Consider the following 16,528-nt stretch of genomic DNA (forward strand, 5'->3'; position numbering starts at 1 on the left):
AATGACTGACACCTACAGAGTAAAAACAACAGGTTACATTTCAGAAGGTTTGAGTTACAATCCAGTAACATACTGACACGTAAAGATTGTCAAATATAGGAAACAAAAATGCTTTACCTCCCAGAAATGGATAGGCACAGATTGGAGGAATATTTCCAAGTGGCTGTCAAATAGTGTAAAGGTTTATTGCTTACATCAGTGTTTGATGGATACAGAATAAAACCTGTCTTGAAGTAACACTAATTGACTATGACACAGAGGACCAGAGCCTCAATGGACAGGTGTTGAATTCATGCGAAATGTCTAAATAAAGACTCGATAGATACAAAGTTAAAGTGACACATATAACATGCTAACGGTTGCTGGTTAACAGGCATTCGTATGAGATTGAAAAATGCTCTAAGTCCCTGCGTGAAGGTTCAATACTCCGAAATAAAAACTGCAGCAATGTTTGTCTGACATATTGTAGTTAATTGCAAAGCACACAGTTACAGTTCGGTCTCTGGGCCCACAGTTAGCAATCAAGTTCTCAGAAATATATTAATCCCACAGTCAAGACAGAGATTTTCAACCCGTGACTCAAGAAAAGTTTTAAATATGGACTTTCTTTCATCCCTCTCCAACTCCGCGCAGTTGAGAACGAGTTCCATCAACCCCAAACGTAGAAAACACTCACGTTCTTAGAATCCCTACACTGTAGAATTAGGCACACCGACCCTCCGAAGAGTAATCCACCCAGACGCATTCCTTATTATTTTGCATTTACCCCTGATTGATGCACCTAACCCACACATCCTGGAACATTATGGGCAGTTTGCATAGCCAATTCACCTCCCTGCACATCTTTGAATTGTGAGAGGAAAACTGAATACCCGGAGGAAATCCACTCGGACACGGGGAGAATGTGCAAAATCCACACACACACTCGCCCAAAACTGGAATCGAAGCAGGGTCACTGGTTCGGTGAGGCAGCAGTGCTAACCTCTGAGGACAGCGGGAAGCTCAGTGTTATTTCCAGCGCAGAGAGAGGACCAGAAACAGACATGCGGAGCTAGAAACACACCCTTCCACTCCCACATCATCACAACAACGAGCAAAAGGAAACCGAGCAGATACCACAGTCACTTTCTGTGTAACAGACACAAAACAAATCTCCCTCAGTCAGACTGACAGGAACAGAATCACCATCCACTTCACATTTCATTGCAGATTCTGACAGATCTCCATTGGATCTCACACTAACCAATCAGAGAGACTCCATGTTTGGGAATGACTTCATGTAAACTACCCAATCAAGAAGCAAGTCTTCCTCTATTCTTCATTAGCATTTATGGCGTCATCAGACTCTACAAAAGCCAGCTCCGAGGCCGCTTTTCCTTGCTCTGTGTCTGAAAGTGAGCGGCACTATGGCTGATGAGAAGAAAGCACAGCAAACGTCCAAGAAGGGCGCGAAGAAAATCATCAAGAAGACGCCAGCGAAGGGCGGCAGAAAGAGGAAAAGGTCCAGGAAAGAAAGTTATTCCATCTACATCTACAAAGTGATGAAGCAGGTTCACCCCGACACCGGCATCTCATCCAAGGCCATGAGCATCATGAACTCGTTCGTCAACGATATTTTCGAGCGCATCGCAGGGGAGGCTTCCCGCCTGGCCCATTACAACAAGCGCAGCACCATCAGCTCCCGGGAGATCCAGACCGCCGTGCGGCTGCTGCTGCCCGGGGAGCTGGCCAAGCACGCCGTGTCGGAGGGCACAAAGGCGGTGACCAAGTACACCAGCTCCAAGTGAAGGACCGCACTGCCCTGAAACAAACACACATCCACAACCCAAAGGCTCTTTTAAGAGCCACCTACAACTTCCCTGAGACAGCTGAACCATTTCTTTCAGTGTTGTTTGTTTGAGTTTGCATGTGATTCTTGATAAGGCAACTTAATTATTGTGCTACATGTTTTTGAGTTAATAAGTGCTTTGCAAATTATTTGGGAGTGGGGTTGAGAGAGCAGATCAAGCGCCAGTGAGTAATTTTTCATCTTGCTTGTTCACCCCTGGCAGACAAATGTCCACGTCTTTCCATCTCATGGTTGATACACTTTACCTTCTGATTTACTTTACATTTCCAATGCGCGGGTTTGATCCGTTTTTTCGCAATGCAAAATAATGCTTCTTGCTGTCGGTGAGAGACTTTCAAAGCGAACCGAGAGAACACCAACACAGCTACCGGGCTGAAGCGTGGAGCTTCTGCTGAATCTGATCGAGAGCGATAAGCGTGGACAGCTTTAAAATATCGTCTTAATAAAACGTGTCGATGCTGAGCCGGAAGAATGTTGTGTGCTGGTTTATGAGCATATCGGGGTGGTATTGAAATGTGAAAAGAAAAGACAGGTTGCAGACTGCAGTGTTTGACCTGTTTTGTTACAGCTTCTTCTCAGGGTTTAGAAAATAAGCCACTCACGATCAGAAATGGACAAAGATCGGCAAATGAGGGAGAGTAAGACCGTATGAAGTACACATTTGTAAACTAAAAGTAAATGAACATGTGTATTAATGTTTTTTGAACTTCCTCAGTTTTTGTGCTTCATTTTTCAGGTAAAATATACTCCTTTGTTTGGACTTTGGCGGGATTTTCAAATTGGAAAGAAAGCGGTTGATGATTTGGCGCCTGTCGTTGCCGCCCTCCTCCCCGGATTGGGGAATGAAGCAGATTTCTGATTGGGAATTGAAACAACATTAGGAGATGCTGACCAATCCGAAATGTTTGCCGTATCATTCCTCCCGAAGGTATAAGAGACCGCAGTGTGAGCGGAGTGCCGCATTCTTTGACAGTGCTTGTAGCCATGAGTGGAAGAGGAAAGGGCAGTGGGAAAGGTCGCGCCAAGGCGAAGTCTCGGTCGTCCCGGGCTGGCCTGCAGTTCCCGGTGGGCCGTGTTCACAGGCACCTGAGAAAGGGTAACTATGCTGAGCGTGTGGGTGCCGGAGCGCCGGTCTATCTGGCTGCGGTGCTGGAGTATCTGACGGCTGAAATCCTGGAGCTGGCCGGCAACGCGGCCCGGGACAACAAGAAGACCCGCATCATCCCCAGGCACCTGCAGCTGGCCGTGCGCAACGACGAGGAGCTCAACAAGCTGCTGGGAGGGGTGACCATCGCTCAGGGCGGGGTGCTGCCTAATATCCAGGCCGTGCTGCTGCCCAAGAAATCCGCCGCTGCTGGATCTGCTAAAAAGTGAAGAGACCATTCTTGAATCTACCAACCCAAAGGCTCTTTTAAGAGCCACTCACAGCATCTGTGAAAGGAGCTAGTTCGTCATCTCTGTTGGATTTATTTTACTTTTAATGTGGAGAAACTTGGACTTTGTTTCTGAGATCAGTCAATCACTATCGCCTTGTAATTGAATACTTGTGTGTTGGATATGCTGATGTTGGACTGGGGTGTACAAAGTTAAAAATCACGCAACACCAACTTATAGCCCAATAGGTTTATTTGTGTGCACTAGCTTTCGCAGCTTTATAGGTTTATTTGTGTGCACTAGCTTTCGCAGCTTTCATCACGTAGAATAAAAGAGCGTAAGACACAATGTTTCACAAAAGTGTACAGTCTGATGTAACTCAAACTATATATTCAAAAGCATAGGCAGGCTTTCTTTTCCGCCTCCAGAGAGAGAAAACATATTAAATACCCACAAGTGATTTTTTCCCCCCAGCTGTAAAGGACGGAAGGGGGCAAAGTGAGATTGTACTGAACCACACTTCTGTAATCGATAGACAAATCAACGCATTCTCATCTGTAAAACTTCGCGCTCCTTTCTACAAGTTAGTGGGATTTTCAAATTTGAAATTGAGCCGTTGATCTTTTGGCGCCAATTCTATCTCATCTCCCATTAGTTAAATCCTAGAATCTGCGATCACTAGAGATCGCAGCTGCCGCTGTCTGACTTTCTTGTTTAACTGACTCATCATTACTACTGTACGCAGCTCCTATGCACTTCCTAAAATACCAATATCTGCAAGTAGCAAGTCGATCTCTTGGCGCCAAATCTCTTCCTTCCCCCACCGGGAATAGACAGAGAGGGAAATTCACGGGAATTTATAATCCATTACCACAATATGTTAAAATCATACACCAATTTGTCATAAAACATTCTGCTAACACAGAAGATCTTCTTAGCTATGACTTCACTGCCCATGTCAATATCGCTTATAACTCATTGCCTATTTATTTCCTTGTTGTATAATTACAATAGGAGAAAGTGAGGGCTGGAGATCAGAGCTGAAAATGCGCAGGTCAGGCAGAATCCAGGAATCCTGAAGAAGGGCACATGCCCGAAACGTCGATTCTCCTGCTGTTTGGATGCTGCGCTTTTCCAGCAACATTCTCATTTATAATTACAATAGTAATGCAACTCATCGCTTCCCGCTCTCTCTCGATGGTTTAGTGGCTCTGAAAAGAGCCGTTGTGTTTTTCCTCTCTCTCGGTGTGAATGTGCAGGGCCGGCCAGGCTCCGTTTAGGCGCGCTCCCCGCGGATCCGGCGGGCCAGCTGGATGTCTTTGGGCATGATGGTGACCCGCTTGGCGTGGATGGCGCACAGGTTGGTGTCCTCAAACAGCCCCACCAGGTAAGCCTCGCTGGCCTCCTGCAGGGCCATCACCGCCGAGCTCTGGAAGCGGAGGTCGGTCTTGAAGTCCTGAGCGATCTCTCGCACCAGGCGCTGGAAGGGCAGTTTGCGGATCAGCAGCTCGGTGGATTTCTGGTAGCGGCGGATCTCCCGCAGAGCCACCGTGCCGGGCCTGTAGCGATGAGGCTTCTTCACTCCGCCCGTGGCCGGAGCGCTCTTGCGGGCCGCTTTGGTCGCCAGCTGCTTGCGGGGAGCTTTCCCTCCGGTGGATTTGCGCGCTGTCTGCTTGGTTCTGGCCATTCTCTCCAACTCTCTGTAACACACACAGGCTGCTGTTATCAATGCTGAGGCTGCTGCGGTGCTGCCTGTTTAAGGGAATGGAGAGCCCGCCCTAGAGCTGGGATTGGATACAGCCCTGTCCCTCAACCCACAGAGAAACACCTCCGGAAGGGGCAGAAAAGGGCAGGACAAGAATTGTTGGAATCTGATTGGGTAACGTGAAATGACAGTTGGCCAATTTCAAAATGCCCACCGAACTCAACCTCAAACCCTGAAATCAAATACATTACGCCACTCGTCCGCAACTCAGATACTAGAGAGTAATCGATTAAAGCCTAGTGACAGGAGGCGGGGTTATTGCCGGATCTGTCTGTAACAGGCGGGAGGAAAGGCTGAGTTTAAAACAGCCCAGACAAACTGAACAACCGAACGTCTACCGGCCGCGAATCAATCTAAACAACCCAGCCAATTTAAACATCTTGAAATTGTACCACGATAATATTAAGGAAGCTCACCGAATCGATATTTTATTACAACCAGATCATAATCAGCCGAAACACAACTTAATGGCTGCCTGAAAAGTCTAACAGGCACGTGGACAGAACAGGCTATGAAAAAAATCCTGCCGTGTCCCAGCATCAAAACTCATTAAAGTATCGTTTCTGAAAGGGTCAGCATGTCTGTGTAAATTAACAAATTATATGTTACAGAACGGTTAGACTATCATCTCCCAATTTGCTGCCTTCCCCGCCCTCAGGTCTGCGCTCTCTATCAGAGGGTTTGGGTGGCTCTGAAAAGAGCCTTTGGGTTCGCTGGAAAAGGGTCGCTTTATGTTCACCCGCCGAATCCATAGAGAGTACGGCCCTGACGTTTCAGAGCGTACACCACATCCATGGCGGTGACCGTCTTGCGCTTGGCGTGCTCAGTGTAGGTGACCGCATCCCTGATCACATTCTCCAGGAAAACCTTCAGCACCCCGCGGGTCTCCTCGTAGATCAAGCCCGAGATGCGCTTGACCCCGCCACGGCGAGCCAGGCGCCGGATGGCTGGTTTCGTGATGCCCTGGATGTTATCACGGAGCACTTTGCGGTGCCGCTTCGCTCCGCCTTTTCCCAGGCCTTTGCCTCCTTTGCCTCGTCCAGACATCACGCTTCTTCACTTCAATCGCTGCTGAATGAGAGCCGAGCTGCCTCCCCTTCCGTTTTTATACAGCCCGGCCCGACCTGACTGAGAAAGAGCTGACAGAGAGTGAGAGGCGGATCCGGAGAGGAAACTGAGTGACAGACAGAGCAGGCTTTGTTCATCCAGCTCCGCCTCCAGCTCACTCCAGCCCCAACTGTATCTGGGACTGAACCTTTTCTCCCCAAAGCTGATTGTTCCTGACCAGAGGAGCGCATGCGTGAGGCCCTCCCCCAGCGCTGCCATTGAGGAGCATTTACTCAGTGAGTGCAAGAGGTTTGTTTGAAACAGACCGCAATGGAGAGATCAGCGCCCAGGGAAGCGAGGGAACAGCAGGCTCCTTCCAGCAGCCCATCGGGATGGGAGCCTGGGACACAGAGGGGGCTCCGAGACCGGGATTGATTCGGGGTGAGTTCAGGGAGAACTGGGGGCTGTTTGTAAGAGGCCGAGCGGAGCAGGAACTGGTCCCGGAACTTGGAGTGAGCGGGCTGGGGGGAAGAGAGAGGCCTTTCTCGGGCTGTGTGTGGGCCCGCTGAGGGGTACACAGGGGGCAGAAGCTGCTGTGGGACATTCTTGTGTTTTTTAATCCTCTAAACCCTGTTGAAATTTCATTCTGTTTCCCATTGTTTGTTAAAAGTGTGCAATCAATAGTGGAATCGCAGACGACTGAAGGAATGGGATACTCCTCTAAAAGGACAAACATATGGGTCTTGGTAAAAGCATTAGATATCGCGCCGTTTTTCCTCTCTCCAACAGTTAGTATATTGGGAGTTGGATATTGAACCGTGTTAGCATGCCTGTGGTGAGTAGTCCCATTCACGGAGCTGTGCAGTTGTTGCTCAGTTTCTACGTCTCACTCAATTGGTATCGAATCATATGAAAAACAAACACAATCTCCAGACAAGGTGCAGTGCAGCGCGGCGCAACTCCTGTCCTACTGGTGAGCACAAGGAATCATTGAGTCATAGAGATGTGCAGCATGTAAACAGACCTTGCGGTCCAGCTCGTCCATGCTGATCAGATATCCTAACCAAATCTAATCCCATGTGCCAGCATTTGGCCCATCTAAACCCTTAACTATTCATATACATATTCTGATGCCTTTTAAATGTTGTAATTGTACCAGCCTCAACCACTTCTCCATGCTCCTTGTGATTTTATGAACCTCAATAAAAGGTCCCTCTCCAGGGAAAACAGATCCAACCTATTCAGCCTCTCCCTATAACTCAAATCCTCCAACCTGGATGAAGCACATTTACATGGAGTTTATCTATGACTGAGAAGGACAGAATTAATCCTTTACTGAATAGTTCTCAGACACAGATGACAATTAAATGTGAACTCCAAACAATCTCTGCAAAAGTTTGAGTTTTTCTCACTCCTAAATGACCTCCTCATGGTAGCTCATATGCTATTCGACACCTCCCTTTATAACCCATTGGCAGTACAACTCAATAAACTTCTTCATATTTCTCATCAGTCTGAATATGTGATAGTCTCCATTTCCTCATTAAGATATTATTTTTGTAGATGCAGGAATAGATTCACGTTCTTCTTCTGTGTATGCCTTTTGATACAATTCAACTGGTGACTGTGACTTTGTCACCACACAGTCAGGAATAATCCCAGGATATATGTCCAGCAATAATTCAGTTGCCTGAGTTTCCATTGGCATTTCAACAACAATAGCCAGCACTCCTACCAGTGAATCAACAATATCATTATCAAGGATAAATTGTATTCCCGGAGCTGAGAGTTTGTCGATTACTCCGACCACAACTTCTCCACTCTAACCTCACTTCTCACAATTCAACGTTTCTTGTCTCAACATGAATTCCCGTTAGTAGAACCTTTTCTGGCAATAGTCCTTCAGAGGTGCATATCTCCTCATCTTTTAGCAGCACAGATTTATAGGATCTTTATATCTCTTAATGTTGTAACCACTTTACCTGCTCCTCCTGGCCTGTGCGAGTAAACTTTACCTTCAGAGATGGTTTAAGAAGATCTGGTACCTCCAACCAGCTTGTACATTCTGGTGCCGATTTCGAACCTCCATTGTGCTTTCTGTTACCTCTCCAATAACATTCACTGGCTTATCTTGTTTCCTACATCTGGCATCCTAGTGTTTTTCCTAACCACCAACACTGATTTATGTAGCCTACTGCATTGCAGTGAAAACACCAGAGCTTGTTAACTTCTCTTTCCCCTTCAAGGGTTTCCTTTTTACCCTGTGGTCGGTCATCCTTATGATCTTCACCGAGTTCAATTCCTTTCCATGTGAGAATTTTTCTTATCCTCAATTTCTATCCCTCATGGATTGAAATAGGTTTTGGAAGCCAAAGTTTGACTTATGGACCAACTCCTAACCATCAGCTACCAATCTTGCCATTATAGCTCTCTGCTCTTCCACTTGAGTTTTCACTAATTCAGGAAGTGCCAATTTCCAAAGTTCAAACTCCCCCTCTTTCTTCCTTTCCCTTCTCTCCTTTTCTCTCTCTCCCCTCAGTCTCTCTTCTGTATTTAATCATAATTCAAAAGATTTTGTTTCAGTCACCCCTTCCTTCTGTTTTGCCTCTAACTCAAGTTGCTGAATTTTCCATTGAATATTAGCCATCTCTGAAGATTCTGATGGTGTTTCCAACAAAATTAAATGCTGAGCTACTGCTGTAATTATCTCTCCTTTCCTCGTGGAAGTGATGTAGCTGGTCAAACCATAGTGTTTTAAACAAAACAGAATTGATTTACAAGATTATCAAATGAAACACAATCTCCTATGTCTTATAAGAGAACAGAATGCTAAATACATTAACCTATCCAAAAACCCAACAGATTATACAAACTTAACGATATTGTTCCCAATACTTGCAACAATCCCCACAAATACCCTTTGGTGTGAAAAGGTAAAACCAACACAGGGTCTTACAGGAGAGATGTCAAAGAGAGAGAGTACCAGCATGGACCTGCTTCTTTGGGTTCAACAGCTTTTTCAATTGCCTGACTGCTTTCAGTCAACAGCCAGACTGCCAAAACCAAATCAAACCAGAGAAACACTGAGCTAGGAAAACTGGGCCACTCCCCTTTCATTGTTCAAGTGTTCTTTTTAAACATTTGGAAGCATTTTGCCTGAAGTATTACCTGTTAGCTATAATCAAAATGGCCCTAAAACCCATCAAGTCAGACTTTTCGGAGACTGTGTCTTTTACAAGATTGTTAAAGGAGCAGCATCATCACAGCAAACTGGTCCAAAAAATAAAAGCTGTGGGATACATGGCAATGTGTTGAATTGGATGCAAAGTTGGCTTAGTAACAGGAAACAAATGGTAATGGTTATATGGCTGCTCTTGTGAATGGAAAGTTGTTTCAAGTGGTGCTCTGCATGGCTTAGTGTTGAGACCTCTGCTGTTTGTTTTGTACATTAATGATTTGGACTTGAATGCGGTGGCCGAATTTGTGAAATTTACAGGTAACACAAAAATTGGCTGTGTAGTGGATAGTGGACAGGATAGCTGTCAGCTCCAAAAGTATTATAGATGGTTGGTGGAGTGGGCAGGAAAGTGGCAGATGGAATTCAGCTCTGATAAGTGTGAGGGAATGCATTTTGGGAAGTCAAACAGTAGATGGGAATATAGTGATAAACCTTGGTGTGCAAGTACACAGGTCCTTAAATATAGAAGGGGTTGTAAAGAAGGCATGTGGAATGCTCTTCTTCATGGGAAGAGGGATGGAATACAAAAGTAGGGATATAATAATGAAACTGTATAAGGCACTGGTGGCTACAACTGGAGTATTGTGTACAGTCGGGTCCCCAGATCACAGGAAGGACGTCATTGCTCTGGAGAGAGTGCAGAGGAGATTTACTGGAATGTTGCCAGAGCTGGTGAATTGTAGCTATCAGGGCAGATTGAAGAGGTTAGGGTTACATTTCTTGGAACGGAAGTACCATGATAATGGAATACTAAATAGTGAGGTACTAATGAAAGAGAAGAATGCCGAAAGCTAGTACTTCCAAATAAACCTGGTGTTGTGCGATTTTTGAGAGGAGAGGGAGCGATGAGAGGAACCTGTTTCCTTTGGCAGAGTTCAAACACCAGGGATTATTGATTCAAACCAAGCGGCTGTAGAATTGGAGGATATGTGAGGAAAAATGTGTTTTATGTAGAGTGGTGAGTATCTGGAATTCGCTGCCTGATCTGGTGGTCATGATCCTTAAAGAGGAGAGACTTAACAAACAATTCGGGTCTTTTTCAATATATAATTTCAGTTACATCACATTGGAAACTTTTGCTATAAATTCTGTGTCTTACACTCCACAATCATCTGATGAAGGAGCAGTGCTCCCGACACTAGTGCTTCCAAGTAAACCTGTTGGACTATAACCTGATGTTGTGTGATTTTTAACTTTGATTTGATGGCACAGGCAGAGACCCGAAACTCTTTTAAACAAAAGTCCATGGAACTGAACATTGAGTTCTGTAAACTGCAATGCTATGGGCTGTGACAGGAAGGTGGGATGAGAAAGGGCATCTGGGTGTCTTTGGGTTGGCATGGACAAGATGGGCTGAATAGCCCCCTCTGTGCTGTATTATTTTTATGATTCGTTAGTTATCAATTGGACCCTGCCAGTCTCTGCAGTGTGAATATGTAAATATATTGATCATATATTGAATGTTACAGTTTGATAACTACACTCTCACATTCACCAAGCGGGAACTGGCAGGGATAGATCAATAACTGAACTCACATACCCACTTGCATTGGGTAGTCCCATTCATGGATGTTGTTTAGTTTCTGGATCTCACTCAATTGGTCTTAGAATTTTAAGAAAAAATGGACAAGGAGCAGCTCAGAAAGTGGAATCAGACCCATGGTTCTGTTTAATTTGCTGGCTTTAAATAAAAATCATAATGATCATTAACTGAATGTTACGTTGATGTTGCCAATCACAGCTGATGTTGATTTACAGAAGGTATCTTCTCTGTCTTCCTCCAGGCAAGTACCCAAAGGACCAAGACAATGTAATATTCCCTCGGTACAGAGCCAAGTGTGACCAGCTGCTTCAAACAACAGCAGGTATGTTACTGCTGTCAGAGTGAAGAACATCCTTTCCACAGTCACAGAGTGGACTGAGTCAGACTTACATTGAGCTCCATTTCCAGATATGTTCAAAGTCAAACACCACCGATGAAATGGAAGTTTCTATCTATTCAATCTATATTCTAAATGCATTCTACCCAGTTTCAATCAACTTGAATGAATCCTCATCCGAAATATACACTGCATTAAATCTGAACATGGACTGGTACAGCACACGAACGTGTCCTTCAGCCCACGATGTTGTGCGGAACATGCTGCCAAATGAAATTAATCCCTTCAGCCTACCGTCCATTTCTTGCATATTCATTTACTTAGCTAAAAGTCCTTTCAATACCCTTATCATATCTTCCTCTGTCTCCACCCCTGGCAGTGTGTTCCACTTCTACCACACTCTATGTTGAAACCTTTCCCCATTTAGGAACAGTCTCCGCTTCTATTCTTGTAATCCCATTGCATACCCTCCCACACGGTCATCCATCTGCCAACCGAACCATAATAGGATCCTGAACTCTGACTCACCCCCGAGGACCTTGTTGGTGCTTCAGGCCTGGCAGCATCTGTCCAGAAACAGACAGAGAGAAAGCTCAAGATGGTTTACATTTCGAAAATTCGATACTAAGGAGTGAGTTACATATTAAAATCTTTTTGAGAAATTCGTTGTGGTGAACATATGATTGAATGTCAGATTTAAATCTGATGGAGGCTTTCAGGATGGTTTATACATGGAATAACATATACTTAGGAGTGAGTTATCATCTGGGATCTTATCAAGTCGATAGAGCGGTCTATATAAAGAATAAGAGATATTCAGGAGTGAGTCAAGTCAAGGCGATCGGGAGGTTTGCGTGTAGAATAACAGATAACTGGGAGTGACTTACAAACTGAAATCTCATTGGCATGCTTGGGGGGGGGGGGGGGGGGGGGGGGTGGTGCTGCAGGTGATTTATGTACAGAAAAAAACAGGCAGGAGATGGGCAAAAATAGGGCACAATGTAGCTACCATGAACCAACCCAAAAATGATGAATGAGAAGATTTCTAAGTGCTCTGAAAGATGGGAGAGATAAAGGCAGACACTCACACAGTCAAGATAGGACAGAGGAATATTTAGATTTCCAAATGGCATCAGATCAAGACTGTCATCATTTTTTAATTGACCCAGCACAGACGGCTCAGAAAAAAAATTGAGAAGATGTCATAAGGTGACTGCAAACAACAGAACAAATAACAGGAAACTAATCTGTTTGTTCAACCTGTGGTAGAAAAGCACAGATGGTCAGGCAGCATTCGAGGAGCAAGAGAGTTGACGTTTTGGGCATAAGCCTCCCACTAGGAATGAAGTTAAACCATCAGATTATTGTAAGTCTGCACTACAAAGCTAAAATTGACCTGGGATCAATTCCTTTTGCATTTCCAAAACCGGTATGACTCTTTAGAAGTCATTACCCAATTATATTAGTGACTTTCCACATGCATACATTGAGCTCCATCTCCTTTTGCTTTCCCCATTCACTGAAAAATGAATGTTATTTTTTAATTTCAGTACCATAATGGTTATGATGCTGCCTATCTGGTACTTTCTCATTTATCTTGAGTCCAGTGTAAATACAACGAAACCAACAAACATGCAAAGTTCCATCCAATAACTTTGTTGATTTGAACACAGATTGTTTTATTTTATTGTCATATAACAAACATTTTGAAATCACAGCGGGTCAGTGTGGTATTTAGTAAACTCTTGATTTTTGGAACAAGCCTACCCACACAGGATTCAAATTCTGCGACAGATCCTGAACAAGATGGCACACCTAGAAAATAGAGGGGGTGATGGACTCTCAGGGGAAATGTAGCACAGACAGCTAAGTTTCGTATATTGAGACTGGCTGTAATGTAGCAAGGGGTCAGTAAAGTTCCAAGCGATCGATTATGATGGGGGACTCTCTCGTGACGGGCCCACAGAGACGTTTCTGTGGCTGACAGCGAGAAATAAGAATGGAGTGTTGTCTCCCTGAGCCAGGATTAGGGGTATTTTGGTTAGAGTGCAGAATGTTCTCAAAGCGAAGTGGGACTAGAAGGAGGTCATTGTACACATTAGAACTAACAACATAGGAAGAGAAAAGGATGAGACTGAAAGGAGACTATAGGAAATTAGGTAGGAATTTAAAAAAAAGATCCTTAAGGTTGAGCTAGTGAGGGTAGAAATAGGAGACTAGAACAGATGAACATGTGGCTGAGGAGCTGGTGCAGGGGAGAAGAGTTCACATGTTTGGTCATTGGAATCTCTTCTGGTGTAGAAGTACCTGAATAAAAAGGACAGATTGCATCAGAATTGGAAAGTGACTAATACAATGGCAGGGATATTTGCGAGAGCTGCTGGGGAGGATGAAAAGAAGTAAGGTAGGGTGGGGGAATGGGAGGTGGGACCCAGGGAGATAGTGAGGGAAGGGATCAATTTGAGACTGGTACAGTTGGGAAAAGGAGCCATCCAAACAGTCAGGAACAAAGCAGAGATTGAGGTAAGACTGATAAATTAAACTGCATTTGTTTCAGTGCAAGAGGCCTAATAGATAAGGTCAATGAACTCCAGGCATTTGAGGAACATGTGACTTGTATAAAACTTCCATCTTTCAAAATGGAATATGCTGACTTCTGTTTTTGTTATGTAAATTCCAGAAATTCTTTTAAATTAGATTCTCAAAATAGCTCAGCTTTTTAAACAACAGTGTGTAGTCTCTGTGTCCCAATGCTATGTCAGACTTACAAAAGCTGTCTATAGTTTTGCAGCATTTTACATGGCTTCATATAGTTTTTGAGCAAAATAACACACAATTCTGCAAGCTATGTTAGATTGACAAACCCTTGGTATAATTTTGCAGAGTTTTACATCGCTTCATGCAGTTTCTCACCAAAATAAAATGTAATTCTTCAAAAAAACATGTTCTCCTGGTTTTGTAACTTTGTCTACACTAGTCCAACACTGGCACCTCCAAGTCATAACTTGATTGAGTTTTTTGGAAGAAGTAACAAAAAGGAATGCAGATGCTGGGAAGCACAGCAGGTCAGGCAGCATTTGACAAACAGGAGAGTTAGCATTGTGGGCATAAGCCCTTCAACGGGAATGTCGTTCCTGATGAAGTGCTGATGCTTGAAACATGCACTCTCATGCTCATCTGTTGCTGCCTAACCTGCTGCACTTTTCCAGCTGCAGACTGAGTATAGGAGTCGGGATATCATGCTGAGTCTGTACAGGACATTGGTTCAGCTATTTCTAGAATATTGATTGGAGTTCTGTTGTCCCCATGAGGAAAGGATGTTGTGTAGCTTGAAAGGGCTGAGAAAAGATTTACAAAGATGTTGCCAGGGTTGGAGGGTTTGAGCTATAGGGAGAGGCTGAATAGGCTGGGGCTGTTATCATTGAAGCGTCAGATTCACGGGTGAAATTAGAGGATTTTAAAAAAAATCACAAGGGGCATTGTAACTGGAAATAGACATGGTGTTTTTCCTGGAGTGGGAGCAAGGCATAGATTTAGGGTGAGAGGGGAAAGATTTAAAAGGGACTCATTTCCCTCGGACTAATGCAGCTAACACTGTGGGCAATTTAGCATGGCCAATTCACCTGACCTATATATCTTTGGACTGAGGGAGTAAACCGGAGCACCTGGAGGAAACCCTCCGCACAGGGAGAATGTGCAAACTCCACACAGTCACCCGAGTCTGGAAGCGAATCTGGGACCCTGGTGCTGTGAGGCAGCAGTGCTAACCACTGAATCACTTGGATAGAAGGCCTCCTGTCTTCGAAGCTCCTAAAGTTTCGGGATTCGTATTCAGAATTTGGAATCAATCGTGCTCCAGTGTTAAAGAGAAACCAGAAACCGTTTCTTCGATGTGAAGTTCCTGTGTTAATTTGGTCTGTTCTTTCTTCAGTTGAAGATGACAAATGAAGACAAGTCATGCCTGTCACCAGAAGGAACTTCTATCTTTCACCAGCAGGGGCAGCAGAGTTCTGTGACTCACTCCTCCGAATATTCTGGTAGATGGACGAGGCATTATTTTTCTGCCTTCTGGCACCGGCATCTTGGTCCCTTGTCCTTTCAAGGTGCCTTAATGATGCGTAAGTCAGATGACTATCAGCCTCCCTCTACAACAGAAAAGACAATGTCTTAATCCAAGGCTCATTGCATTTTCCAACCATTTCTGCAATTGTCCTTAAAGAAAGGGGCTGAAATACAGGAAATTGAAGCAGGAGTATTGGCCATGTGGCCCTTCCATCCTCCTCCAGTGGGATTGCCCAAATTAGTCTCCTATTTCCCACTTTAGCCTCCAAATACTCTACCCAAATTATCCTTGAACAACATTCAGTGTCCTGGTCCTGATCACTTTCTGTGGTAGAGAATTCCACAGTCTCCCCATTCTCTGAGTGAAGACATTTCTCCTCATTTCAGCTTTACAACCTGTCTCCTTGGTTTGGAACTCCTCCCTCTTACTTCTGTTAGGGAGAACATGCTTCCTGTTTTTACCCTGTTGGAATTGGATAGGTTTCCTCCTACCCCTATTCTTCCAAACTCTAGTAAGTATAATCCTAACTAATTCAGTCCTTCCTTATTTGTCAGTCCTGCCATCTCAGGAATCAGTCTGAGGCAGTGAAGAAGGCAGTCGTTTAATAAAAATAATTAGAACTGATTAAAGGTTACTTACCACCTCACTGTGAGCCTGGAGTTACTTAGAGTCAAAGCCAAATAGCACCAAAACAGGCCCTTCAATCCAATAGTCCATTCTGAACATATTCCCAAACTTCATTTGTTCTATGTGCCTGCAGTTGTCCTATATCCTTTCAAAAATCTCTTAATCATGTACTTATCTAAATGACTTTTAAATATTGTAATTGTGCCTGTATCCATCACTTATTCTGCAAGTTCATTCCACACACAAATCACTAAGAAAAATTGCCAATTATGTCTGTATAAAATCTCTCTCCTCTCAACTTAAAAATATGCCTTTAAATTTGAAAGCCTCCACAACTGCCATTCACTTTATCTATGCCCCTCATTATTTTATAAACATCTATAAAGTCACCTCTTAACCTCCCATGCTCCAGTGAAAAATGTCCCAGCCTATCCAACCTCTCTTTATAACTCAATCCTTCAATTTCCTACAACATCCAAGTAAATTTCTTCTGAACCCTCTCCAGCTTAACAATTTCATTCCTATAACAAGGAGACCAAAACTGGATACAATACTCCAGAACAGGCCTCATCACCATCCTGTTCAACCTCAATAGAATATCCCAAATTCTATACTCAAAAGTCTGAGCAGTAAAAGCAAGCGTGCTAAACGCCTTCTTAATCTCCTTATCTATATATGATGCAAA

At 44.2% G+C, this 16,528-nt stretch overlaps 4 protein-coding genes across 4 annotated transcripts in view; 2 read left to right on the top strand and 2 right to left on the bottom strand.

The window, feature by feature from the left end:
- Positions 1-6,044, bottom strand: part of LOC132837099 (uncharacterized) — a 489,878-nt gene extending 483,834 nt beyond the window's left edge. The window contains exon 1 of the mRNA XM_060856790.1: positions 5,750-6,044. Coding sequence (XP_060712773.1) covers positions 5,750-6,035 — 286 coding nt within the window. The 5' untranslated portion in view covers positions 6,036-6,044. The remainder of the gene's footprint in view (positions 1-5,749) is intronic.
- Positions 1,407-1,787, top strand: LOC132837194 (late histone H2B.L4-like). Its single transcript, XM_060856912.1, has one exon. The coding sequence runs from the start codon at positions 1,407-1,409 to the stop codon at positions 1,785-1,787; it is 381 nt and encodes a 126-aa protein (XP_060712895.1).
- Positions 2,834-3,236, top strand: LOC132837162 (late histone H2A.2.2-like). The gene has a single exon (XM_060856871.1). The coding sequence runs from the start codon at positions 2,834-2,836 to the stop codon at positions 3,221-3,223; it is 390 nt and encodes a 129-aa protein (XP_060712854.1). The 3' UTR covers positions 3,224-3,236.
- Positions 4,180-4,931, bottom strand: LOC132837140 (histone H3). Its single transcript, XM_060856840.1, has one exon. It carries the CDS (start codon positions 4,908-4,910, stop codon positions 4,500-4,502), a length of 411 nt encoding a protein of 136 aa, XP_060712823.1. The 5' UTR covers positions 4,911-4,931; the 3' UTR covers positions 4,180-4,499.
- Positions 6,045-16,528: the final 10,484 nt, after the last annotated feature.

This window comes from Hemiscyllium ocellatum, chromosome 49, assembly GCF_020745735.1.
Source record: "Hemiscyllium ocellatum isolate sHemOce1 chromosome 49, sHemOce1.pat.X.cur, whole genome shotgun sequence".
NCBI lineage: Eukaryota > Metazoa > Chordata > Chondrichthyes > Orectolobiformes > Hemiscylliidae > Hemiscyllium > Hemiscyllium ocellatum.

Coding starts and splice junctions, on each gene's coding strand:
- LOC132837194 (XM_060856912.1), top strand. CDS start 1,407: ATGGCTGATGAGAAGAAAGCACAGCAAACGTCCAAGAAGGGCGCGAAG.
- LOC132837162 (XM_060856871.1), top strand. CDS start 2,834: ATGAGTGGAAGAGGAAAGGGCAGTGGGAAAGGTCGCGCCAAGGCGAAG.
- LOC132837140 (XM_060856840.1), bottom strand. CDS start 4,910: ATGGCCAGAACCAAGCAGACAGCGCGCAAATCCACCGGAGGGAAAGCT.